The 26,148-nt window shown below is 40.2% G+C and overlaps 2 protein-coding genes across 6 annotated transcripts in view; both read right to left on the reverse strand.

Moving 5' to 3' along the window:
* Positions 1–142: 142 nt before the first annotated feature.
* phaf1 (phagosome assembly factor 1) lies at positions 143–9,203 on the reverse strand. 2 transcript variants are annotated; one of them, XM_027272535.1, is made up of 17 exons: positions 9,188–9,203; positions 8,071–8,221; positions 7,879–7,961; positions 7,122–7,205; positions 6,884–6,927; positions 5,721–5,800; positions 5,529–5,623; positions 4,193–4,290; positions 3,902–4,014; positions 3,378–3,511; positions 3,189–3,272; positions 2,791–2,873; positions 2,468–2,511; positions 2,032–2,081; positions 1,413–1,471; positions 1,228–1,300; positions 143–1,024 (listed from the first exon to the last, which is right to left on the reverse strand). In XM_027272535.1, exons 2-17 carry the CDS (start codon positions 8,132–8,134, stop codon positions 929–931), a joined length of 1,284 nt encoding a protein of 427 aa, XP_027128336.1. In that variant the 5' UTR covers positions 8,135–8,221; positions 9,188–9,203; the 3' UTR covers positions 143–928. The 2 variants fall into 2 exon arrangements, with proteins under 2 accessions (XP_027128336.1, XP_027128337.1); XM_027272536.1 differs by lacking the exon at positions 9,188–9,203 and having other exon boundaries at positions 4,193–4,257; positions 8,071–9,136.
* A 1,001-nt stretch (positions 9,204–10,204) lies between these two features.
* Positions 10,205–26,148, reverse strand: part of cbfb (core-binding factor subunit beta) — a 35,211-nt gene continuing 19,267 nt past the window's right edge. Inside the window, exons 4-7 of one of the 4 annotated variants that reach the window (XM_027272809.1) lie at positions 22,770–22,886; positions 22,317–22,412; positions 20,829–20,894; positions 10,205–14,294 (exon numbers count right to left, since the gene is read on the reverse strand). In XM_027272809.1, the coding sequence (XP_027128610.1) occupies positions 20,865–20,894; positions 22,317–22,412; positions 22,770–22,886 (243 nt within the window). In that variant the 3' untranslated portion in view covers positions 10,205–14,294; positions 20,829–20,864. Of the gene's footprint in view, positions 14,300–20,828; positions 20,895–22,316; positions 22,413–22,769; positions 22,887–26,148 lie in introns of all 4 variants that reach the window. The other 3 variants (XM_027272808.1, XM_027272807.1, XM_027272806.1) reach the window with 3 other exon arrangements.

Raw genomic sequence — 26,148 nt, forward strand, 5'->3', positions numbered from 1 at the left:
ACAGACACACCAACACCCCGAGCTGCAGATAACAACAGCTGTGGGTTGAAAGGTGGAGGAAGAGTGAGCAGGAAGCGGAGGAAGAGGGAGCTGATTTTTGGATCGTTCGGCTTCGTATCCGATCTGCCCGGCTGTTTTTTTGGGGGTGTGTTCTGTGGGCCAACATGTCTCCTCCAAACCCTGAGTGTGTTTGGTTCTTCTCTTTACCGTTTTTTTTTTTTTTTGGTTGCGATCCTCTGCAGCTTCCAAAGTGTGTTTGGCTCCGACGGTTCTCGGGTTTGGGCTGGGCTGGGCTGGTTTAGATGTGTCCGGGTTTGGTTTGAGCCAGTCTGCTTCTGACGTGGCAGCAGGAAGACAGGCGGTACCGGTTGGGGCTGGCAGTGTGGTTGGTTGGTTGGTTGGTTGATGTGTATTCGGTGGGTCAAGCCAGAGTTTGTTGCAAGACTTTGGCCACAGCACTTTTCTCTAGCGGCAACAACTCTCTGTCTGATGAACAACTTGTTTGCAGAAGGTATTTAAACGCTGATCATGTCGCCACCGCAATATTATGGGGTTTGCTCCATCTTGACGGTGGAACCACGGCATCTGGACAAGCTTCTTCTTCTGTGGTCCTGGGTGAATCACTGGATGGAAACAGGAAACAGCTGAGCTCTATTCTCCCCACACAAGCAACCATTTCATTGGTTTTATTCGCTACAGCACTGCGGCCGTGTCACCAGATCCTGGTTCCTGGGGTGTTATAGGTTCGGGAAAAGTTGATTTGGCTATTGCGTTTCTGTTTAATGAGTAACATCTTAGCTGAGCAAGAATAACTTTGTTCTGGGTTAGGTCTGCTTGGTTAAGAATCTGGCTCTGGGTTAGAGGTTCAGTCAGTAGAGGTACTAGATTCAGGTCAGGCCAGAATAGGATGTGGTTCTGGTTACTTGTTTCAGTGGGAACTACTACTGGACTCAGGTCGGGCTTGACTGGTGGTCCGTGGAGCACCATAGAGGGTCACTGATGCTATGTGGTTATTCTGCATCACCTGAGGAAGACGGACACAGATAGTCAGCGTTAATCTCAGGACTTTTGTTTTCAAAGCTCTATTTCAATGTCAATATTCATCATATCTTTATTTTTATGACACATTTATGGAGTCTTTTTTACCTCCTGCACAACTGGTTACACTTTACATCATTGTACACACTCGAATCCTAAGCTAAAGCTACAGAAACACAGTGTTCTGACCTCAAAGATCATCCTCTGCAGTCCAAAGCAGAAGGTAGAGCCGAAGGGGTTAGTGTTGTTGGCTGACGAAGACCTGTCAGAGACAAAGAGGACGCTCATTTGGAGAAAGTTTGCTTGGAATAATCTAAAACAACGCTGAAACACGCAAACAAATGATCTTTTAAAAAACAACAACTTGGACGTACCTGTGGAGCACTACAGGTTTTTCCATGGGGTGACCGAGCAGTTCCTGAATCTGATCCCACTGACAGACAAACAAACAAACACAAAATAAATAAGAAGCCCGTCCTGTTTGAAAAGATTCATGTTCATTCAACATTCTGTATTTCAGGTTGATATTACTGCTGCTTCCAGAGGCAGAGCACGTTCACATTCACTGTGCGATAAAGAAGACAAAGATTGTAGATCATTGCTAAAGTAAAGATCAGCGTTTTCACTCGACCTAGTGATCATCTCCACGAGGATTTTCTTTCAGCTAAATTGAGGCAAATCTCTTTAGGGGATAAAAGTGATACCACAAGATTTTTATTATATTAGTTCCTCTGTAGAGAATATCAAACGATATGTAGCCACAGTCTAAAGCAGATGTTATGTCTTGCAACTTTCATGGTTGTGAAACAAAGGGTTTACTAATGAAGCAGTGATATCAAAGAAAAACAACTGAAAAGTTACAACTCTGCAATCAGCAACAAAGAGGTGCAGAGTCCAAAAAGCTGGATTCACTGATAGAGACGGAGTTAAATCGTTACGGCCATACCATCACAAAGCGTGCAACGGCTCTATGAAGCCGTCTAGGACTCTCACCTTGCTGTAGGTGGTTAAGATGCAGTCCTCCGTCTGAGAATCAGCTCCTTCTAAAGCACAGAGTGAGACAGAAAAACAGACATTAGACCAATGTGTCTCAAACTTTTTACACTGCCTACCGTCAGTGCCAAATACTCAAACGTCCACTTGAGGCTGTCTCCAGAAGTCCCCATGTTCAAATGTCCAACTTCACAGCAGAAATAAACATGTTTACAGCCTGGTACAAAAAACAGTTTTGGTCTTTATAGCATGATGATCCCATAGTTTAAGTATTTCCATTCAAATTCTTCAAATTAAAAAATATGTTTATATAATAGATTCATCCGCGTACCACCAGTGATACTGAGAACCAGTGCATTAGACAAGAGGGAGACTTAAAATGAACATTACACCATTTAGACATAAAGAGTTTATTCGTGATTCAAAGCTGTCTCACCTTTCTTAATGACTAGTGGAATCTTAAAGTCACATCGATGATATCTGTGAAAGAAAGCAAACGTAACATCAGAAACAGAAAATTTAACTAAAGGACAGAAATGCTACAATATAAAAAGTCAAAACTTTATGAAAAATATCAGTTTTTCTGTAGTTTGTTATTGCCATGTTTCCCTTCTTTGTTGTGGGCTGTGAGCCGGTTATAACAATGTAATGTAATTACACAGAGATGAGTCAGTATCCTCAACAACGATGGAGAAAGATGGACCAGAAATAATAAAGAAAAGTCTGAAAAAACAAATAACTACACAGCAAAATATTTACATATTGAAGTTGTAATGTCCGGGGAAGTTGGTATGAAGGACAAACTTCTTAACCAGGTGACTTGTAGAGTCAAACAGGATATCCTGAAAAGCAAGAAAACCCTTTGTTTAACATTGTTTTTGCACCATATGTTTGAGCAGACCAGTTCACCACAGTCCTATCTACTGCAAACAGCGGGGCGAGTAAACGCAGATATGACCCACAATGATAAAACCAATAGCCAGATCACCCGCACTTACATAATACACTTCACCATAACCGTGTTTGCTATCATTTATCCCCAAAAGGTCCACCACCAACAAGCTGGGTGTCCAAGATTATCGCTGCCAGTCTAAAGTACATTGATCAAGCTAAAGTCAGCCTCTTTCTTTCCATGTGTTGTCTCTTAAAATACGCACCACTCCGAGGGTGAAGTAGTTGAAGAAGTAGTCGTTACACTTAGAAGGAACTTGCTTGTGAGGCGAGGGAGAGTGGATCTTCATCTAAAATAGACACAGAGGATAAGTTATAATATGTGTCTTCAATGTTTAAGCTACAATTTGTTCACTTATTCACAACAGAAATGACAAGTAAAGACTGATAGAAACCTTGTCCTCGGACTTGTAAAAGACTTTATGTGGCGAGCCCAGAGCACCCAGTACATCCTGACAGGAATCTCCAAAATAGATGCTTCTTTCGAGGGACCTCACTTTAGCGTCAGCCATCACACCTGGACCACAACCTGCACTCGCACGTTACAACAGAACAGGAAAGAAAACTCAACTCAATCTCCAGATAAATGATCAAATTCAAGCAGTATGTCAGAGAACAGCAGAGACATTGACGGTCCCCTGTGACTGTGGGCTTTTAGCTGGGTACCTGCAGCTAAATCTGTGTTTGTCAGTGCAAAATTGAAGTTTAAGATAGTTTAAGATCAATCTGCAGCAGAGATTTTCCAGCTGTACTACAGAATGTGTCAGAAATGTCAAGGAAAGCCTGGAGGCAAGCGAGAGAAAAAACACCTTGTGAATCAAAACGTAGCTGTGAGGATATGTGAGGAAAACACCGTGCAAACACTTTGAGTCTGATCGTGAATCTTGCCGTCTCCATGACACAAACAGACACGCGTTACCTGCAGTGAGAAGGCGGAGTTTGAGCCCCAGCGGTCCTGCCCGGTCTCTCAGGACATCCACGCACTCTGCATAGATGTTACCAAGGAAACAAGCCAACGGCATCACCGGAGCTCTGAGGACAGAGAGAACAAATTGTGCCTAAAAGATCTTCAAAAATCTGTTTGTTCTTCTTACAGGTCCTTGAACTTTCTAATGTTGCCACTTGTAGTGATATATACCTCCAACGAAGTTAGATCTACAGACTTTCCTATGTATCTGCTTGTGTGTGTGTGTGTGTGTGTGCACGTTACCTTGTTTCTTGCAGGTTGTTGCCAGTGTAAATGTGCATCCTCTTGACCATGGCCCCATGTGGAATCTGCAGGGAGGCCAAACCCATGGCAAAGTTAGGCTGCCAAGGCAAAACAATTGGGAGTAGTACAGGACTGGTACGTACAATGATGTGTTTGTGTTGTTTGAGGCTGTACATACACAAAAAACGCAGCACAATGATCGGATGTTTTACAAAAATACACGTACAGAAAGGTGTGATAATTTATGATGAAGCACTGTGGAGTGTTTCCTAACCCAGTGACTGACCTAAATACTTTTTCCACTTGTTACCAACACCACCATCTAATCCAACTTGGATCTTTGTCGGGTAGATTTTATTCCTATACTGAACCGAGATAAAAAAGTTATGTGGGAGAGGTTCAGTATAGGAATAAAATCTTCCGTGACTCAGCAGTGACTTCATATCTGTTTATGACTTTTTGTTCATTTCCAAGCTGCATTTATCCCCGCTGAGAGACAGAGGTGCAAAACGGCTGCAGACCAGTCTTTCTTGTTTAACATGAAAGCTTGCATGTTTTAAACACAGGTTGTTTACCTTTTTCCTGACATTATGAGGTGTAGATCAACAGGAGGGGGAAAAAAAAAAAATATGGAAAAGGCAATGCGGTCCGAATATGTTCTGGACATATAAAACCCTTCAGTGTTGGTATTTATTGTCAGTGCACTGTATCAGTTTTATCTGAAAAACAATACTCTCTGACAAACAGGACAAACAGAAAGAAACAAACTGCAGCTGAGTGTCAAGTCCGAGAATTGCAAATATTATTTACTCAAACTAGAAGCCGAAACTGCAATGTTTGCATCTGCACACCTGCAGACGACAACAGACGACGAGCAAACATGAGCTGCTGTTTGAGTAAATCAAGCAAGAGACCAAACATGCAGCTCGGGGCGGATCGGAAGGTTTAGGAAATAATTGGTGCAGTTATGATCACAGATATGTCAGAGCAGCCACGTGGATAAACTGAGATAACCCAAGTCCCTCGACTCCTCACTGCAGTCAGATTTTTACTGCTTATGTAACACTGAAATGAGTCTTTTACATCTCAACAGTACAAGAGATGACATCTGTCAGAGACATTGAAGAAAAACAGAAATCAAACAAGCAGCAAGGCAATCATATTCTTAATTTGTTTTGGGTTCTTCACGTGATTTATCAATCATGATAAGCTGACAGAAATTCATTCATTCAGTGCTTGACCTCAGACTGCCTCGATTTCCCCCGAGACGTGAAGAAACGACCACTCAGCCCTTCTTTTAACAGCCGGCAAGGCAAACTGGCGGAAACATTCTCACCTCGTATTTTGGAGCTTCGTTCCACGAGTCCAGTTGGAAGGAGAAGGACAGTCCTCGAAAGTTGAGATGGAACAACTGCTCTGCAGCATTGTAAACTGTACAGACGGGGGGTTAGGGGGTGAAGAGGATTTCATGAACGAGATATAATGTGGGTTCATTTGTGAGAGTGTGTGTTCGTGCAGTGTAGAGTACCTCCCGGGTGCGTAGCTCCGAATGACTGGTCGATTTGCTCTATCGTGGGGGCGATGGCCTGAGAGTTGAAATGGACTCCACTGAAACACAACACACAAGGCCAGTGTTACGTCTACTAACAGTCATATAGGATGTGCTGCATTAGCAAATGGGATTCACCAAACACGTTAAAGCAGGTGGACTCCATTACTGTGTCGTCTTTCACTGAGTAGGTGTACGCCGTTCTGTGAAGGATCTATGACTTGTGAGCTGAAAACAATCCCTACGGCAACTTCAAATGGACAGCGTAGACACCGTCATATAGATCCGTGCCTGTAGATAACGTGCCTGTAGAGGCCGTATAACGATACCAGCTGAACACGGCATTCATCTTTACTGCATCTCTTGTTATTTCACAGCTTTTGGCACCGTTTGACTTCCATATGTTTTTTCGCCATACACAAAAAAAGTATCAAAGCGTGTCAAAGCGTGCCGTGACTTTTCTGAGCGTATCGCCGAATGTTTTTTTGAGATAATCACCAAAAACACGGCAAAAAATTTACAATGGCCGCTTATGGGTGGAAGATTTAGGAGCTAGAACGGAAAGGGAGAGAAAAATCTGTCGCAAAAAGATTTGTTCTGCTCCCGGGGGCCACAAATTTCACTCTACAGACATGATTTTAAGTCAGAATTGTAGGTACAGTTGTGGTTGTCTCTCAGATAAAACTGCTGAAGCTGTCAGACTTATAGTTTTGACTCTAAGCGCACAAATGCGTCACGATCACCCGCCGACAGCCCCATCTACTCCCATGTAAAGTGAGAGGAGACATTTCTGGAGGATAGCAGATGCACCAGTTCTTTGCAACTCTCCAGAGGTCACATTTTTTAACTTTAGCCACTGAAAACCGGCATGGACGTGCTCAGCAAGACGAGGATGCCGTCGGTCATTTCGGTTGTTTGGTACAAGCTACGGTTTGGAAATTGTGGCCGCTTGTTCAAAGGTTAACTTTGAAGGCTTTCGCTCTCTCTTTGCAGTTTCAACTGACACCAACACACACGCTGCTGTGACTTGCTCTCCTCTGATTGGTGGACCGTGGAGCTGGCAGTTAACCCGGTTGCCGGGCAGAAAGCAGGCACGCTCAAAATGTCTTGAGAGATTTTCTTGTTTTAACATTACTACTCACCAGTATTTCAATTTGACTTTGCTCAGGTCATACACTTCAATCACCTGTGGCACAAAGTAGAAAACAAATGATTGGTTAACCATAATTAACAATTCCAGGGAAGTCTGATGCGTTTGCCAATGTTCAACGAGTTCTCTTCAATCCCTATTTAATTTATTGACCTTACTCAGTGGCGCTCCCTTTAAAAACAGCAAAGAGCGCCGTCTGTTCTCACCAGTTAACAGTTAACATTTTTCACCTTGAGTCTCTGATTTGTGGCATCAAACAGCAGTTTAATCCCATCCTGAGTCAGGTTCAGTATGAGGTCATGGCTCAGTGGCGTCTGGATGGGAGATAAACACACACACACACACAAAAATGCAGATAAGCGACAAATCGGAGTCATCCGTTTGTGAATTTGAGAGAAACCGACACGCACCGTGTGTCCTAGGATGGCACATAAATAATTTAAGCCAGCCAAAGAAAAATTTGGTGTTTTAAAAATAACCTCCCTGACTGATTTTAAATCATAGCTATTGAAACCAGGCCGATATTTGATATCCGGTGACAATACAGCATCCGTGTAACTTTAAAATTTTTCATAATAGCATTTTTTAAAGAATTGTGACCAACAAAAGTGCAGAGCGAACTTTTCAGTGCTCTCTGGTGGACAAACCACGTAACGGCAAGACTTGAACCGTCACCCTGCAGTCACTACTGCAATGCCAATATATCTGTGACAAGACAACAGAGAAATTTAAAAGAGAAGATTAACAAACTACTCTGTGCTCCTTTACACCTTTGTCAGCTTATGTCCTCCTCTGTAAGTTGCTTTGGATAAAAGCGTCTGCTGAATGCAATGTAATGTAATATAATGTAAAGAAATAGAAATATTCAGTGACTGGAATTACTGCTGCCACGTCTAAAAAGTCTCGCCAACACTCGTCCTGCTGCCTCAAAACAAACAAAAAACATTTATATGAGATCACATAATACGAGGACAGGTCATCTTTTACCTGTTCACTGTATAGCACCTGGACATTTTTGATGATGCGGCAGTGTTTCTGCAGAATAGAGATGGCCTGGGCCAATGGCATCCCTGCACACACACAAATAAAGCAACACAAAACATGCATATAAAATCATCAATCTGCATAGGTGTGAGTCGTGTGCTTGTACCATTAATAATAAAAAATAAAAAAACTCACCTAAGGCGAATTCCCATTGCTCATTTCCTAGTGATCTCTCAGGCACTACCTCCAGATCCAGCATTGGCAAGTAGTGTGGGGCAGCTCACCTTCAAGACACAATGGGACCCCGCTGAGGGACCCTTTACTCTCCTGTGGCCTGATCACAGCACTGTCAATAGTTTCAGACGGCTACTTTTCAATTCATAACTTCTTTATTATTATTATTATTTATCTCTCTCTCTAAAAAATCATGAGCGTGAGAGTCAAACAGCTGCTTTATCTACACAGCGTACCACATATCACTAAGAATTAATATTTTAAAAAGTGACAGAGACACATAGGTTTTTTTTTTAATTAACAAGTCAAAACAAATGACAACCTGTCAGCCAATCTGAAAAAAAGCGTACAAGTTAACCTGTCACTGGTGTTTGTGCTTTAAATCAGACAAACAAATAAAAACAACAACAACAACAACCCTGAATTCACTCGGTTTAAAGTCAACAACACACAAACAGACAAGAGTCAAACTTCCTGAATGTCTAACACAAACCAAACCAGCTGACTGAAGCTCACTGTTACCTGTCACAACAACAACAACAACAACAACAACAACAACAACAACAACAACACGGTTTTTCTTTTTTGCGCTACGGGCTAACGTTAGCAGACAGAGCTAGCTGTCCTCCCCTCCCCGCGTTAATGCCGACAAAGTAAATAAATATAAATATAAACGCGTGTGTGAGTCAGTAAGAAGGAGGAATACCGCGGGTCAGACTTGGCACGACATAAACAAAGAAAGCACGTCAAACACGTAGGCTGTTTTTTTCTGGAGCTAGCTCTCCTGCCGCTGCTGTGCTAATTCAAAGACGTCTCTCGGTAAACTCGGGATAAAACTCGTCACAGTTCCCGCCACTGTTCCCGCCCTTTTTTCCAAAAGGGTTTAATGTGTGTTCAATGTCAGGAGCGAGACAAAGAGCAACACAGTGTCCGAACAACAGAAAAACAGCTTCAACTTCAGGCATCAACAACAACAGCAGCAGCAGCAGCAGCAGCAGCGGGATCAGCTGATAACTCAGCTTCCTGTGTGTGTGTGTGTGTGTGTGTGTGTGTGTGTGTGCCACACGCACGTACTCACGGTCTGCGTGATGACGTCAGGGACAGCTGACACACACGGTCCAGCAAGAAGCGGCGGCTTCAAATGAGGTAAACTCAAATATTTATTTTATTTTTATTTATTTATTTATTTCATTTCATTGTATTGCATTTTATTTTATTTCATTTCATTTCATTGTATTGCATTTTATTTTATTTCATTTCATTTCATTGTATTGCATTTTATTTTATTTCATTTCATTTCATTGTATTGCATTTTATTTTATTTCATTTCATTTCATTGTATTGCATTTTATTTTATTTCATTTCATTTTATTTTATTTCATTTTATTATATTTTATTTTATTGCATTTCATTTTATTTTATTTTATTATATTTTATTTTATTGCATTTCATTTTATTTTATTTCATTGTATTGCATTTTATTTTATTTCATTTCATTTATTTAATTACATTTTATTTCACTTTTCAATTTTTATTTCATTTTATTTTATTTCATTTCATTTCATTTTATTTATTTAATAAATTTTATTTTATTTTATTTTATTGCATTTCATTTTATTTTATTTCATTTCATTTCATTATATTGCATTTTATTTTATTTTAACAGGTCCTTTTTATTTATATTATTGTATCTTACATAAAACATTTTGGGGGGTTAGAGTGTATATTCATTCTATATAATATGTATATAATATTTAAAATATTTAAAAATAATAAACTTTGATCAGATGGGAAAAAATAGCAAAAAGCTTTAAACACTAACCAGTTGACTGAACAAATTATAGCTACATATATTCATATTCATATTTATTTCTGTTTATACATACTCACATATTCACTTCACCAGCCTCTTTTCTTCTGCTCCGTGTGTTGAGGGCTCAGACTCCCCCAGAAAACTCCACGTATAATAAGAATTCTAAACTAAGTTAACAGGAGAAATGAAACAATCTGTAAAGTGAGATAGATGTCAATGAAGCACAGTCACCACATCACACAGGCTGGAGAAGAAGTCTCAGTAAAAGAACAGAAACAAATACAAGAATTCGTACATGTTTATTATGAAAAACATCCAACATTTTGAATTGAATATCTCATATTTCAGATTCCTCCAGGAGGATCGAGCTCAACAGAGGGAAAGACAGACCACACACACAGGGAGGAGAAACCTGGGGAGTGTGTACAAGCCACTAAATATCACAGAGTTCTTCTTTGGATCTCTAAATAAAACCAAAGTATAAATAACTTAAACAAATAAGAAGATAAACAGTTCAGGTAAAAAAAGACAATGTTTGTGATTTATTTTTTGCCTTAATGCCTGCATTAAGAAACTGAGGGATGGAGTATCAACTAAGTTGTTTACATGGGTAACCATCTAAATAATGGTACAATGATACACTGGGTGGGTTCAGCGGGGACAGGGTGGCACACTGTGGCAACTGCAACCTAGATATTTGACTTTGTCTTTTGCAATCGACCTCTCACGAATGTTTCTTAACATGAGCACACAGTTTAAATCCATAAAGATGCCAGTTTCTAGAGATATGGCAGATTTGATGGCGTCATTGCTATGATTTATCTGGGAAGCTGCTGTAGTACAGACATAACCAATTAATTCATGATTTACAGATTTCAAAAAGTCTACAGAAAGCCTGAGCACCCCGGGGTATTTCATCCCAAACTAACTTCCCACCTACAAACCTCCCTTCTCTGGTTCAAAGCCTTTCAGTTTCCACTGAGCTTAATTTGAAAATGTAGCTTACATCTCCATCTTCAGTGATCAAATCAAAGCTATAACTTTCTGATCTGATGCAAGTGAAGGATTTCTCAGCTTCATGGAAACACAACAGCCTCTGTACGTGGAAATGACAGCTTTCACCAACATGACCTGAAGACTCAACTCGAGCCACGACCCATTTTTCATACTCCCGCGTGTCCTTTTCCTCCACCCACCTCACCTCCTTGTTCAAAGTCTTTAATGCCACTTCACTATCTCACTCACTGGACGTTTCAACATCACAAAAATCCACCGTTTATCGCACCGAAGGTGCCCTCAGACAGAAAGTATGTTTTCCACATTCTTAAACAAATAAAGCACTGCGTCACAAGGCCAGCTGACTTTGCAGGATCGGTATGCGGTGAGAGAAATGGAAATATTTAAGCCTTTCTTCCCAGACTCCCAAATTTCTGTGGGAGAAAAATAAAGCTGATAATGAGAAAGTAAATTTTCTGACCTTAGGTTACCCCAATTAAATCCTCCCATGTAGTATCCAAAAGTCCAAATCCTGCATTGTTTTTTGCCGTACCCTGAGCTTGGCCTTGTTTGTTAATGAGGCTGTAGAAAACTTATTACCGTTACCACTTAAACAGTTCCTTTTAATTCTTTTGCATCTCAAATGACATAACCTGTCAGGCCGGGGTACTATCATTAACTTTATCATGTTGTTTGAGCTTTCAGTTGACTTTTTATTTTAATTTCAACTGTTATTTTTTTTAGCAATAACATTTCTTTTGTCCAAAAGTTCTTGTAAAATGTTACAAACACATGGCTCTCAATGGATAAAAAAAATATATATCACCAGTTTTCATGTAAAGCTCATTAAAAGTCTGTCAGGCTGAGAGAAAAAAAAAGAGTAAAGCATGAATAAACAAAAGATTTTTTTTCTTGGTTATAATAATTATAATAAAACCGTTGAGTGCACTAATTGTAAAACACACTGGAAAATGAAATGAGCTTCTAGTTGCACAATATAAAAACATTTGTATCACCTAATAAACAGGACTTGAGTCAATCCACATTCAATGTATTTAACCCAGGAAGTGGATTTCCTTAAAAATAAAAATAACATTAATAAAAGAAAAAAAAACACATAAAACAATGAAAAACAAAAAGCAACAAATGTCCTCAAAACTCCCAAATTTCTGGAGACATTTTTTCTAATTTTCAACTACTGCTGCTACTACAAGTTCATAACAAAGCTGAAAGATGAACAAAAATGAATACATGTACAGAGGTGAGAAGTAATATAAAAAGTAAACATCATGACTTTCACACAAACAAAACGATTAAAAAAACAAAACATTTCATTACACTAGTGCTGTAACAGGACAGGGAATAGTATTTAGACTGCATTTAGGCTTTTACAGTCCTTTGATGATGACGAATATCTGGGTGATCGACAGTTTATGATGTGAGCTGATGAATTTATATGATTTACAGTAGAAGTGACGCGTGGTGTGTTTTTGAAGACGTGGATAATGAATAATAGCACAGTACTGTCGTCCAGTGAAAAACCATGCATCTCCAAAGTGGCAACTTTTTTATGAGCTAAGAAAAAAAGCCTTGTTTTCAGCTTACGATGTAGAAAATTCTTCCCAGCCCATAAATATGTCAGTTTCTCTGAAAAAACAACAACAACCAACTAATATTAAAATCACCAATTTTTGGCACTTCATGGTTTTCACTGGATACTGCTGCGGTGCTACGATGACTCTATGGTTGGTTCAAAGGTTTAAAGAGGGTTCAGATTCTTAAGAACAGGGTCCAAAATGAAGGTTCAAACACCTTCATGCGCAGAGTTCATTTCATACCTGACAAGCACAACAGACCGTCTGCAAAATAGGCTTATTATCTGCTCAGGTGTCTCATTAGGATTCAGAAATATCCTGGCTGAATAGAAAATGATGCTTTTTACGCTTTGTCCGGGCCTTGAATCATCCAGTTATTCCTCATCAAAGTGCTGCAAAGGGAGTGCTCTTACGTTAAATAGGCTGCATAGGGAACATTAAAGAGAACATAGGTAGACCTGTGTTTGGTTTCATGCATATAAAGAAAATCCATGTGGGGAACAAGACTGATTGTATCACATAGTGCAAAACCCCTCAGAAGACAAAGGACTTTTGAATTGAACCCCCCCACCCCCGAACTTCCAGAGCCAAAGATAGCAGAGTTTGTAGCAGGTTTCTTTGTTAACTGTCTTTCTTTGAGGTTGTTGCTACATAACCTGTGATTGATAGTCAGGGCATCTTGTCATAGCAATGTTTTAGAGAGATTGTGGACATCATAGCACAGCAAACGCGTCTGTACCCCACAACCTGGCACAATTATCTCTGCGAGTTGTCATCCCACCTGTTTCCCCCCTTCTTTTATTCCCTCTCCTCCCCTCCCCTCCCCTCCCTCCCTTCCCTCCCTTTCCAGCAAAGTGAACTTTGGTCTAAGAGAACAGCAGGTTTCAGGAAGTGAGCTAGGCACAGCGGGGGTTAACAAGTTGCATGTTCACAAATGTGAAGTATTGCACAACACCGAACAATGCAGAAACTTTTCTCCCCCCCTCCCCAACAAACTTTCATCTCCTCACTTTTGATGCATGCTTCACTGGTAATCCTGACCAATAAGCCCTGACCGTGACCCTGAGCCAAACAAAACCTCCCCTCTCCTCGCTCTGCTCCTTCTGTCTGTCCTCCTCCTCCGCTCCTTAATGACATCTTTAACCGCTTTATTATCAACATCTTGTATTGATAGAAAATATACTTTTGGTACTTGAAACTACACCGATACATCAAATCCTTTAAGACCTGGACAAAAAATATAAAGGTTTTTTGAATGACTTGATCTCTGCTTTATATATTTGAAACACTTATTTGACAAAAAAAAACAACTTCAACTCTGGATGTGTCACATTTACATTATAATGTGAATTCAACTGCTCATGTTCCTTCCTCTGTATTTAAATATATTCAACTACTTTTTGCCCAGGTCTGTTGTGTCCTGTCTCTTTTAAATCCTTCTTTTCTCAGGCTTTTTTTCACTTTCAATTCAATCAAATCAGGAAGTTTATTGTCTTTAAATATCTCAAAAAATGTTTTTGGCGTGTGAAACGGTCATAACAAACCTGTTAGGAAATACTGGTGTACAATTGGTCTACAATTGCAGTATCAGTTGACATTTAGTTTCAGTTGATTGCATTGAAAGTGAATGGACACCCAGCCACAGCTTTTTTTTGTTTTCCTCTCTCCTCTTCCTCCTTCCACTACTTCCTCATCTTCGTCCTCCTCCTCCTCATCAGCGCATCTTGTGTTCCACGTCAGCGTTGGCCATGTTTGAGCCAGGGCTGGGGTCCTGCTGTCGTCTGGACTGGGGAGAGAGAGAGAGAGGCAGGAAGGATGGAGTGGGTGGTGGTGGGGGGAGAAAAGAGAGGAGAGGAGAGGAGAGGAGATTGAGGAAGGACATGAGAGAGCAAGAGAGGGGTTGGCGAGAAAGAGACAATAAATTAAGTACAGTCTTCCAAGAACTAACTCATGTAAAGACATATTTTAAACACTTCACCATAACAGAGAGGTAGGGTACACCTGACACACACATTTAGATAGACAGGAAAGCTGGGAGAGAGATAAAGGACGACATGCAGCAAGCAGCAGGCTAGAATCAAAGCCAGGTCACAAGGAACCTCATGAAACATTTATAAACAGTACATAGACAATAATGAATGGCCTACAACACAACAATGAAGTGATGAACTGTAAGAATCATGTTCTATGAAGCAGCTCATGAATAAACATTCATAAACAGTTTCAAACCTACTTTGTAATGGTGTGCACATGTGTGAAAACAACTAATACACTCACTGCGAAATGGTTCAGAGACAGTACATATGACTAAAAACTCAGAAATGTTTGAACTGCTCTTTCACAGTGTGTTTCATGAAGTACGTGAAGTTTGGTTTACTCATCACGAGTTCAACAAGTCTCCTGAGGCTGCAACACCAGATGTTGACCATTCTGTTTTTAAATCTGTCTGACAAAATCACTGAAGTCACAACAGTTTTACAATGTGTAATTTATTAATTGTGAGTACATAGGTACAGCAGGTTTATGGATTCACAACAACACTATGTTGCATGATAAACCATTATTTATTGTTTATTAACTGCATATAAATGGTGAGTTTTTACCCCTGAGGGATTGGAAGGCAAACTAACTCACCGGGGCCCAAATGTAAGAACAACTGTACAGCAGTTTGGCTTCTGGGGTACCCACGAAAAAGCAGTTGCAGTAACATAAATGGTCACTAGGTGGAGCCAGAGAACTCTATCATAACTGTGCTCAGTGCTGCTGTTTATACACCTCCCTGATATTTTAGTCAAGGTAGCTGGCAGACATACAGGCAAAAAAGCAGACAGACAGACAGACAGACAGACAGACAGACAGACAGAGGCTGTCTGACACAGATAAACACACACACCACATACATCATCGGGTCATCATTAGAAGCCATCAGCATGACAAGACTTTTAAATATATTTCATGACTGGGTGTAAGTGTGTTTGTGAGCCCGTGTCATGACCTGCTCCTGCAGAAAACACTTATGTTTACACCTAAAGGGATCAGCGTGCGGGATTTAGTAGCTGCTAAATTGCAACCGCCTCGCCTCACCCTCTCCGTCCTAACATGAAATCTACAGCGCCTGTAGACTTAAAAGACTCATTCTTAAGGCAACAAAAACAATTCTTATTTCAGGTTATTATGAACTATTGAATACATGTTATGAATATAAGTATATATGTATATAGAGTCCCATTTTTCGTACACACCTTTAGGAAAAAGCTGAGAGAAACCGGGAGGGGTGGGAGAGAGGGGAGAGAGGTGACAAAGTGCGGCGAGAGGTGAGGCAGAGAGCAGAGCAGACAGAAATGCAGACAGAGATAGTAAAGGGGTTGCTTAGTTCAACAGGAATGCAGTTTGTGTCATCTCAATGACTCACCATAATAGCAACATACACACAGTCACATGCACACACACATACAGTATGTCATACTACCATTTTGACTCCTCACAGCCAGACTGACTCCAGTTTCTGTCTGTCCCCTCTGGGAAGCTTTCTGCTGCTTTATCAAAACCTGCTGCCATCAAACAGTCGCGCACGGCTCGGTGAGAACGACTTGATTTTGAATCAAAGTCGAGTCACAACTCTTAATCTTTTAATAGGGCGACATCTAGTCTAGGATTTTCAGTTCATGGATGATTCTGCAGCATGTTCCCGGCTAAGTGAGGAAAGGTTGTGGTAGATGAAGGTGTGACATGTCAATGTGGGACAATTAATCTTTCATAACCATGATGATGGAAATCTTTATTGAACCTTTATGTCAGTTAAGTGTTTTGGTTGCCACACCTGTAATAATTAGTATTTTTATATTAACAATGGATCACATGACTACCTGTGTGTGAAAGGGATCACTTGTGGCGACGAACCCACAGAAAATTATCATTCAGGGAGTTTTTAAGCATGTTTTGCTTATTGTTTTGGTTCACTGTCACTTTAATAAACTAGACGCAAACTAACACTAAATACCCAGCACCAAACACCTCATAGAAAACATCATTTCACAGCTAAAGAGTCAGATATTTCCATCAAGAGTTGGTGGAGACCAAAACCAGAAGCTTTAAAGTTGCCCCGTGTCTGTTCCTGAACATCTCGGATTCGACTTAAAAGGTGTTGGGCCACCTGCTGCCTGCAAAGAAATCTGTGATGACTTAATCTGTATGTTGACAGCTACATCAGAACACTCTTTTTTTTTTTTTCTTAATCGTTCCCAAATAAATCTGATTCAGAGACAGCCAACATTTCGACTTGTCGCGGCATGAAAAGCACAGGTGAAACTAAGAACATTAACAGTTCTCTCCGGTAATTATTGCAGAGGCATGCAGCAGTTAATCATGTGATTAGTTACACCTTTATTTGACTAGTGAAAATGTCTGCTGTGAGAAGAAAAAAGGCGACTTGCAGAGTTTAATGTGTAAATCAAAAGAACGATCTTATCCCTCTTTTAGCAAACACTCAGTCGTCATGCCGTCTTGTTTTTTTGTCTGATATTTACAACATCAGCCACGTGCTATTTTGAGGCTGGGCTGTTTTAAAATACGTTCAGATGATAAACATGGACTAGACTGAAACATAATCCAACAAATTCTATAAAAGCCAGCCTGTAGAAATGTGAGTGTGAACGCAGAGGGCTTTTAGTGTATGAGGTAGAAACATAGCTGTTTTCAATCCTTCACTGTTGCTGCTGCTGGGTCGTGCCTGTTCGTCGTGTCGTGTTTGTGTTTGTGTTTGTGGAAGGGAGTGGTCTTTGATAATCATAAGGGCAGGAGAGCTTTTTGTATTGATCCACACACAGATGGAAGCCTGCTGGGCCACTATAGGCTGCTTAACCACAACTCAATACAGGAGAAGTGTGTGTGTGTGTGTGTCTGTGTAAAGCAGATTTGCTGTATCTGCGAGTTTGTGCACATATGTGCCTGTACAGTATCTGAAAGTGTCTCTGAAAGTGTGTGTGTGTATGTGTGTGTGTGTGTGAGTGTGTGTAAGGGAAAACAGGGGGTCTGATGGCGATCAATACTAATGATATATTAATGCTTTCAGTGCAAACTCATCATTCACCACCAAATCTCTTTCTGCAGAGCACTTGGAGTGTGTGTGTGTGTGTGTGTGTGTGTGTGTGTGTGTGTCTGTGTGTGTGTGTGTGTGGAGTTAAAGGGCACATTACTTCTCTATCTATTGCTTATCCATCCATCATCTTGACAGGTACCTTCTGACCTTGAACGACTGGTATATCACTGCTTTTGGATGAAAAATGTTGTATCTGCCAAAATGACAAGGCTTCGTGAATTGAAGTGGAAATAACTTTATATTCAGTGAGCACAGCAGGCATCAGTGTCTTTCTGCCCGAGCTTTGCTCTCATGAAACATACTCAACCCAATAAAAGAAATGGATTTTTCCCCAACTGCGTTTTTAAAAATCTAATCTTTATTGCTCATATAGCGAGCAGGTATTCACAGAGCTACATCTAAATGTGACGGTTTCATCTACAGCTATCGATAACTACAGCTACTGTAAATATTCTGGGCATGAGAGAGAGGTTTATGGTTTACGTAATGTTTCGCAGATGTTTTTGGCTTGAATACCACTTGTGGTGACTTCAGGCTATATATCACAGATTTAATATCAGTCGAGGCCTTGTCTGTGCTCCAGATATGTAAATTATGCTACAGTGATGTTCAAATACTTTTATGTAAAGATTGTATGTCGCTGGAAGAGTAATATTTGAGCAGTGAATCATACACAATGCAAAAATTATGCCTAGAAGGCTTTTATCTTTGTAATATGTAATACAACACATATTATTAAAATTATTCATCTATCTGATCAACGGAAGAAGAAGACTCAGTATAGAAGCAGTATAGACAGTAAGATAACTAAATCACCAGCTAACTAGAGAGCGACAGATACACAGAGACATGAGGAGGAGAGGTGGAGTTCAGACCACAGAAATGCAGAGGCTGAATCTGTGCAGCTATTCAGCAATGCTCGTCAGTCACACCCAAAGAGACAGCTCACAGCAGATCCGTATTATCCTACTGTGACTGCTGTGTTTCTCCCTTATCCAACATTAGACTGTTTATCCGCTCTTTCTCCATTCCCTATCTGTGCTGTACAGAAGTCAGTACTGCACTGCACATAGAGAACGAAATACTGAACAAATACTACAACATGTCTCCAGAAAAAATATGCGTAAAGTCAACACTGTGCTTTATATCTTTGTTTTTCTACACTTTGTGGTCTTATAGAAGATAAAAAAGAGCACATGGCTTAAATAGTTTGTGAGGGCCACAGAGAAACTGCTTTAAAGGTCCAGTGTGTAGAATTTAGTAGTACCTCGTGGTGTAGTTGCAGATTGAAACTACAGTGCCCGAGAAATGTGAAAAGCAGTGTATTATTATTATTAGTACTGTTGATTTTACGTTTAAGGTTGGCGTTTTATTCCACATTCTGAAATGTCTGTAGATTTTAATGTGACATTAAATAGTACGGTATTTTACTGTTTAATTAACAGTCTCTAATATAAAATACTACTTTATTCTGTATTCATAAAGCATTTCAAGGGAATTTATAAAAGGTTTTGCCATTAAATATATAAAAACTGTCAGCTGTGGTTGCCAGAATTTTACTGAATAAATACAGCATAACTTTTTCTAATTACAGTAAAAGGATATTAGTACTGTTGATTTAACGTTTAAGGTTGACATTTTATTCCATATCCCACACTGTTTTGCTGTAAAACTGACAGGAAAAATGGTTTTGCCATGAAATATTACAGTATTTTACTGTACAATTAACAGTCTCTAATATCAAATACTTTATTCTCTAAAAATTCCCTTAAATTGACGTATAAATAAAGGTTTGAAAATATGACTGTGTTTTATTGTATACAGCAAAACACATTATATTGTTTTGTATTTCAAAATCTTATTTATACGTCATATTAATGGCATATTTGGCACATACGGTCTTTTACTGTCATGGTTTGACAGTAGTTATATTAACATATTATATTCCACTTTTGCTTGTTCCTGTTTCCTCTTAGTCTGTAGTCCATCACATTTGCTTCCTTGAAAAAAGCTAAATGAGAAGATTGATACCACTCACATATTTTGTCGAATAAATATGATGCTACAGCCAGCAACCAGCAACTTAATATAAAAACTGGAAGCAGGGGGGATCCTGGTCTTGATCCATCTATCCTGGCTCTGTCTATGTTTAAAATCCGCCCACAGAGCACCTCTAAAGCTCACTAATTAAAACAAAATCCCTCAGTTTCCTACAGTCTTGGCATTGCCGTGAGGTTGCCAGGCATCCGGCCAAGACTTTAAAAAATCACCGTACCTGGTCGCCAGTTGTGATTGTGTAATTTTTACATTCTGCTTGTGTGTGTGAGCTTTAGAGGAGCTGGTGGACAGACCCTTAACAGAGCTCTTACTTCACTGTGGGTACTCACTGCAAATCTATGGCCGTTAAATGATATTCACTCATTTCTCACATCTTTAAAACTGATTAAGTCTCTGCCAATGAATAAAAGTGAAGTATGTGCTACTAGAGAAATGTATAGGACCAAAATCTAATCTAAAGTGGGTATGGTTTACATTTTTTGACGCCAGATCTGACTCTAAATCAAGAGTTTGGGGTTTTCTAGGGAATAGTGATGGTACTTGTATTGATTCAGCAGGAGACACGTGGTTTTTCTTTTTCTTGGACAGCCTCAGGGAAGAAACATGAGATCAGTCAGATGAAAGACGACCTTCGATAAATGCCTCTCTTTCTTTTTTTTTTCTTCTCTTTGCCGTCTTTCTGTTCTCCTCATCTCGGCTTTTCACCCCCTTGCCTTTTTCTTCTCTTCGCGTTCTCTCTAATTTCTTCACTGCCATGTGCTGCAAAGCTGTGGTGGGTCCTCATGAGCGTGTCTATGTATGCGTGTGTGTGTGTGTGTGTGTGTGGGCACGTCTTTGTGTGTGTGTGTCATTGTGCAAGCTACCCATGAAATGATCACATCTTGCTGTTTCTGCTTCTCACGCCACACAAGCATCAAACAAGCATGAGCAGATATTATAGTCATAATATTCATTAGAAGTGCATGCATATTCATGAACACGCACACACACACACAACAAAAAAACACACAGACACACACAGAAAAACACAAGAATGCACATACATGAATTAAATAGGTGGACACACACACACACACAATCACACACACACATGCACACACACACAGGGTGGTTTAGTGCATGACAGTGTGATAGATGGTGAGAAATGAAGGACACAGACCCTGTTCTTTTCTGCTGGCTGTCTGTCTGTGTGTCATCAGTCCCAGATTTTAGAAACCACAGGGTCCTAAAAAATAAACAATTTTGGGGTTCATTCGTAGGGCGTCAACTTAGGAAGGATGCCATTGATCTCCCCAAAGCCTTGCTGGGAAAGTGAGTTTGTTTCATGAATACATTTGGGACGATTTTTCAAAAAATTCAAACCGGCCGAGTTTAAATCTGTGAATGTGAATTTGCAACACAGCGATGATAAATCAACAAATAAAACAACATTTGAGAACAAATCTGAAGACAATTCACATTTCAGGATGTTACTTCGGTTCATCAGGTTTAAGGTTTCTGTGATCTGTAGCACAGAGTGAATAAACTACTTTCCCTTCTGAGGCTTTCGGGACACCTGACAAAACTGAATCAGTCATTCAATAGATCAATAATATCAAATCAAATCAATTATCAAATTAGATTTACCGTCTTAACTGATCATGCACTAAACCTATGATTCAAACTGCAAAAAAATACTATTTAAATAAAATAAAAAATAAAACTTAAAGCACACAACCACACATCACACAACCCTAAGCCACCCCAAGCGCTAAGCAAAGAAAGTCCAACCGGAAATTTGACTCTGCGGCTTTAACAAAACAGTGTTTAGTCTTGGAATGGAAAATGTCGAACAAATTTAGGTGGGATTAACCATTGAATCCCTGTAACAAAGAATCTATGTTCCCTTTCATTCAGATTTATTATTCTAGAATGCCAAATATGACAATACAAGTTGTTTTAATGATGCTTGGTTAAGAACTATGAATTTGTAAATCTGAAAAATACCGTTTGCAAATTTCCAGTTGGGTAAGTCTAGCCTTGCAAAGCCAGCCCACAAACTTTGTTGCTGCACTGTGGTCTGCATAATTTCAAACAGTGTGAACAAAAGATGAGTGTGTGATTAAACACGGCCGTGAATGAATGAGCGACCTGTTTGACTGCTGTCTTTGCTTCCCATTTTCATGACGTCTAGTTTCTGAAACTGTCTCCGAAATTATTCGATGAAATCAGTTCCTGAACGAGGCTCGAAGGAGTCGTGCTTCACGTTCAATTTCACAGTTTGAAGAGTAATTTATTATCAGTTGAAATATTTTATTCTCGCTGTCCTCCAGTGATGCAAAAGTGTACTCAGGGTGTGGCCGCTGAATCATTACTGCTGGGTGTACTTACAGATCACACCCAACAGTGAGGATGGTTGTGGTCGGAGGTGCAACAGACTTTAAGTGAAACAATTCATGGGAAGTCCCAATACAGGCAGAACTCATAGTTCACAGACTGGTGGGACCAAATGACTCCCAGTACATGTTAGATAAACTAGAATGACATTTAGTCTTCGCTGGGTTAAGGTCTAAAGAGAAAGCGGATTTGAAGCTTCACTGTGCAGCAACAGTCCACTTATCTTTGCGATGGCAGACCAGCATCAAACACCGTTACAGAGCCCTCTCACCTCTAGATCCTCTCTGTGTGATCGGTCTCTGTCTTCAAAGTCTCTGGTTCTGCGTCGAGCCTCTTCAAATGCTGCCTGGGCCAAAGCGTCCTCATGCTGCACACACACACACACACACACACACACACACACACACACACACACACACACGAACAAATGGAGAGTGAGATTGTTTTCGTCTGTCATACTCATGATTGACCAAAATCTTTTTTTCTTTGTTAAAACGTGGTGCCAACATTACCCATCTTTTAATTTTTAAATGTGTACTCATTAACCCACGCTGACACTAACTGACTCAAGTGACATCACTTGAGGCAATTCATCAGCTCCCTCCGGAGCCGCAAAGGCAATTATACGACTATTTTCACACACGCAGCACTTTGATGTAAAATTGTTGGAGTTTCCCTTCGATTCCCTTGATTTCAGGTGAGGGCATGGAGTGTTTTGGGTTACCTGCGCCCTCTCCTCATCGTACTCCAGGAATCCCATCCCGTCCAGCCTCTGTAGATCAATCCAGCCTCTCCAGATCACGCACACCCCATTCAAGATCATGGGAGCCTTTAAATGGACCTGAGGGGAGAGAGAAAGAAACATCACTGCAGCACCAGAGCGTAGCATTGTATCCTGTGTGTGACTGTTAGTCTGCTTGTACTGTTTAAAACCCTCTGATGTGGGAAAGTCACCCATGTACTGTTCTCTAGTAAATTTCAATTTAAAAACAACAAAAGACAGAAAGACTCCGATCCGATTGACTTTGGAAGAAATATTGTCCGGTTGTACATCAGCCTAAGGAAGACAGTCGCTGCATAATATGACCCGTAGTTATGTATAAAATCACAATTCCTAAATCAAAAAGCGTCAGCTGTTTCTCCAGAATAATAAAAAGCTCTGTGTTTAGGAGATCTCCTCCCTCCCACACTATTACTGCTGTGAAAGAGGAAAAACCACCAACTACGTCAAAACCTCTACTGTACAATTAACCGTTGGACTAGTAAATCTTTTTCTCTCTCTCACACACACACACACACACACACACACTGATTTGCATTTACATACGTGTGCATGTGCGCAATTAGTGTGTCTACTAAATGTACAAGCATGTGTGTGTGTGTGTGTTTTCTGATGTTGGATGACGGCGCTGTTTTAGTGGAAAAGTAAGCATTTGTATTGGACTAAGTGGAGACAACAAGATCCAAAATAAATATCATATATATCAATTTCTTCTCTTCGTCATTCGTGTCTTTTTGTGTGTTAATATTTATGGATATCGCCCCCAGAGTCTGCGACTTATTCAGCGACTTCGTGGTGTTTTATCCTCGGATAATGCTCTCAGTCTTTACAGCTTCTCAGTTCCTGTTTTACTTATTATCTGTTGGAAATAAATGTCATGTTCCTCCGCTCCTCATGTGCCTTCGGTTAAGCCTCGTAATAACAAAAACAAAAAGTACAAAACAACATGAGTCAACGGGCAGGCTGTCCACAAATCATTGCGTCTTGTTTGACCTCGTATGGTGCTGTCTGTCTGTCTGTCTGGGAGAAGGAGCGGTGATAATAAGTGTTTACTTATATTCTGTTAACCCTTCCTTCCTCTTCCTCGTGTACACTCGAGCAGCACAGTAAGCCCAGTGTACAGCGTCGGGCTGTCAGATGGAGGAGGGTCACACTTTGTCTCTTTCTCAACTCCTGCTTATATTACATGACTGTGGCTCTGTGCCAGGAGGGCGGCAATGTAACCACCAAATATGTGTGTGTGTGTGTGTGTGTGTGTGTGTGTGTGTGTGTATTTTGAGGTGAGGGAATGTATACATGCGTAGAATCACAGAACCACGTCTTTGCTTAGGTTCGGCAGCCCGTGTTAATTGCTGTAGGTACATTCAAGCTGCTGCTATGTGCAACTGTTACTCAGCGTCTGGCAATAAAACATATCTTAAGGGATGAGACAGCTCCACTGTGGTGTCATTTTAATGATCTCTGGAGTTATTTTAGTAACAGGTCTGTCTTCTAACGGTTCCAAAATACACACAATATCCAATTAAATACCTCGTGGCAGCATATTACTTCTTCTTTATCCAAATCTGCACTGTAGCCGTTAGAGTCTAATATTTACCTTGTAGATTTCCCTGCCTGACTATGTAGCAGTGTGCACAGAATTTATATGGCACTTTACATCCAAACACGACACAGATTAATTTCAAAGCAGCTATAATCAATATTTAGATAACTACTTGCATGTATGTAGCGTCGCTTATTTTTTGACAAAGCCACAATGTTTCACGGCCTGCACTTTTCCTGTTTGGTTTAGTCTCACTGCTGTTATTGGGTTGTTCTGGCCACAGGAGGCAGCTTTAGTGCAGAGATGCTCTAAAAAAATAAAATCAAAAATGTACGCTACATGCTCAAACAGCAGACTGACAGTGAACGCGTGAAGCATTTAGCAGCTGAACATCCATATTCCAGGAGTTGGCACACTGTAAAAAAAAAATGTCTGTAGATTTTACGGTGAAAAAATCGGCCAAACCATGACAGTCAAAGATAAAATATGAAATATTTCTAAATATTTGTAAGGCATTTTAACAGAAATAATACAGAATAAAGTAGTATTTTATAACAGAAACTGTTAATTATACAGTAAAGCACTGTAATATTTTAAGCCATATTTTACAGTCTTTTACTGTCTAAATATGGAAAATATGGAATAAAACGCCAAGCTTAAACATGAAATCAACAGTACTAACATCCTTTTATTGTAATATTAATAAAGTGGACAGAAACCAGCCACATTCCAAATGTTGCACCGTATATCTAGTAAGTGTATAAATAGCCATCTGTTTGTGAACGCCTTAGCCACATGTAACTTAAAGGGGGTAATATGTCAGTGTTGTGTTTACAGCTTGCAATCCAGCCCCCCCCCAAAAAAAAACTGTTGGTGCAGGTTGTGTGAGGTGAGTCTCTCTGATGATTTCATTATGCACACACACACACACACACACACACACAGCCTTATGTTTGGCTTTCGATTATAGCCATTCAAGTTTGTCTTTCAGCCAAAAATGTGATAAAGAATCAGTGAAAATCTAATTTGCTTTTTTTTTTTTTCTCGTCGTCTTCCTCTTTCTCACGACACTGATTTCCACACAGAAGAGACAACACAGACAGACACACAGTCTCTTTTTCCCGTGGTAGAAAGTTTTTAGTCGGTATTTTTATCCGAGCAAACAAATATTTAGGAATATATTAACAAAATAAAACACACTCGCGCTCACATAAACACACAGATGACTGGATTTTTCTGTGTGACAGTGGGCGAGTTCCACGTTCCTGCATTTTTTACTCAGGCTATTTTTGGACACCCTCTCACAGGGACCTCTTTTTACCACAGCTACCCACACTGCACCGGGGTTGCAGGGGAGACCGCACTCCAAGAGACTGTGGGTTTTTGTGTGTTTATTTTCAAGAGAATGTTTTTCTGTGTGTGTGTGTGTGTGTGTGTGTCTTAGAGGGAGAGTGATGTGAGGGAGAAATGGCTTCCACATCTGTGGGGGTGCACGGTGCTTTTAAAAGAAAGCTTCATTTGGCTTGACAGGGAAAACGTGTGTGTGAATATGTGTGTAGGTCTATGTGTGTGTGTGTGTGTGTGTGTGTGGGTCTGTGTGTGAGAGGGGAAAATATGTAGAAACGGCCCAACCACAGACTTCCTCTGAGAGAGAACCATGTCAACCCCCACATCCATTTACGAACACACACACACACATGCAGACAGAAGAACTCACACACTGCAGCACACTGTGAATAAGAAAAGGAAGCGAAATGCAGTGGAAATTCAGAAATTCAG

The sequence above is a fragment of the Larimichthys crocea genome, chromosome XXI (genome assembly GCF_000972845.2).
Source record: "Larimichthys crocea isolate SSNF chromosome XXI, L_crocea_2.0, whole genome shotgun sequence".
Lineage (NCBI taxonomy): Eukaryota > Metazoa > Chordata > Actinopteri > Sciaenidae > Larimichthys > Larimichthys crocea.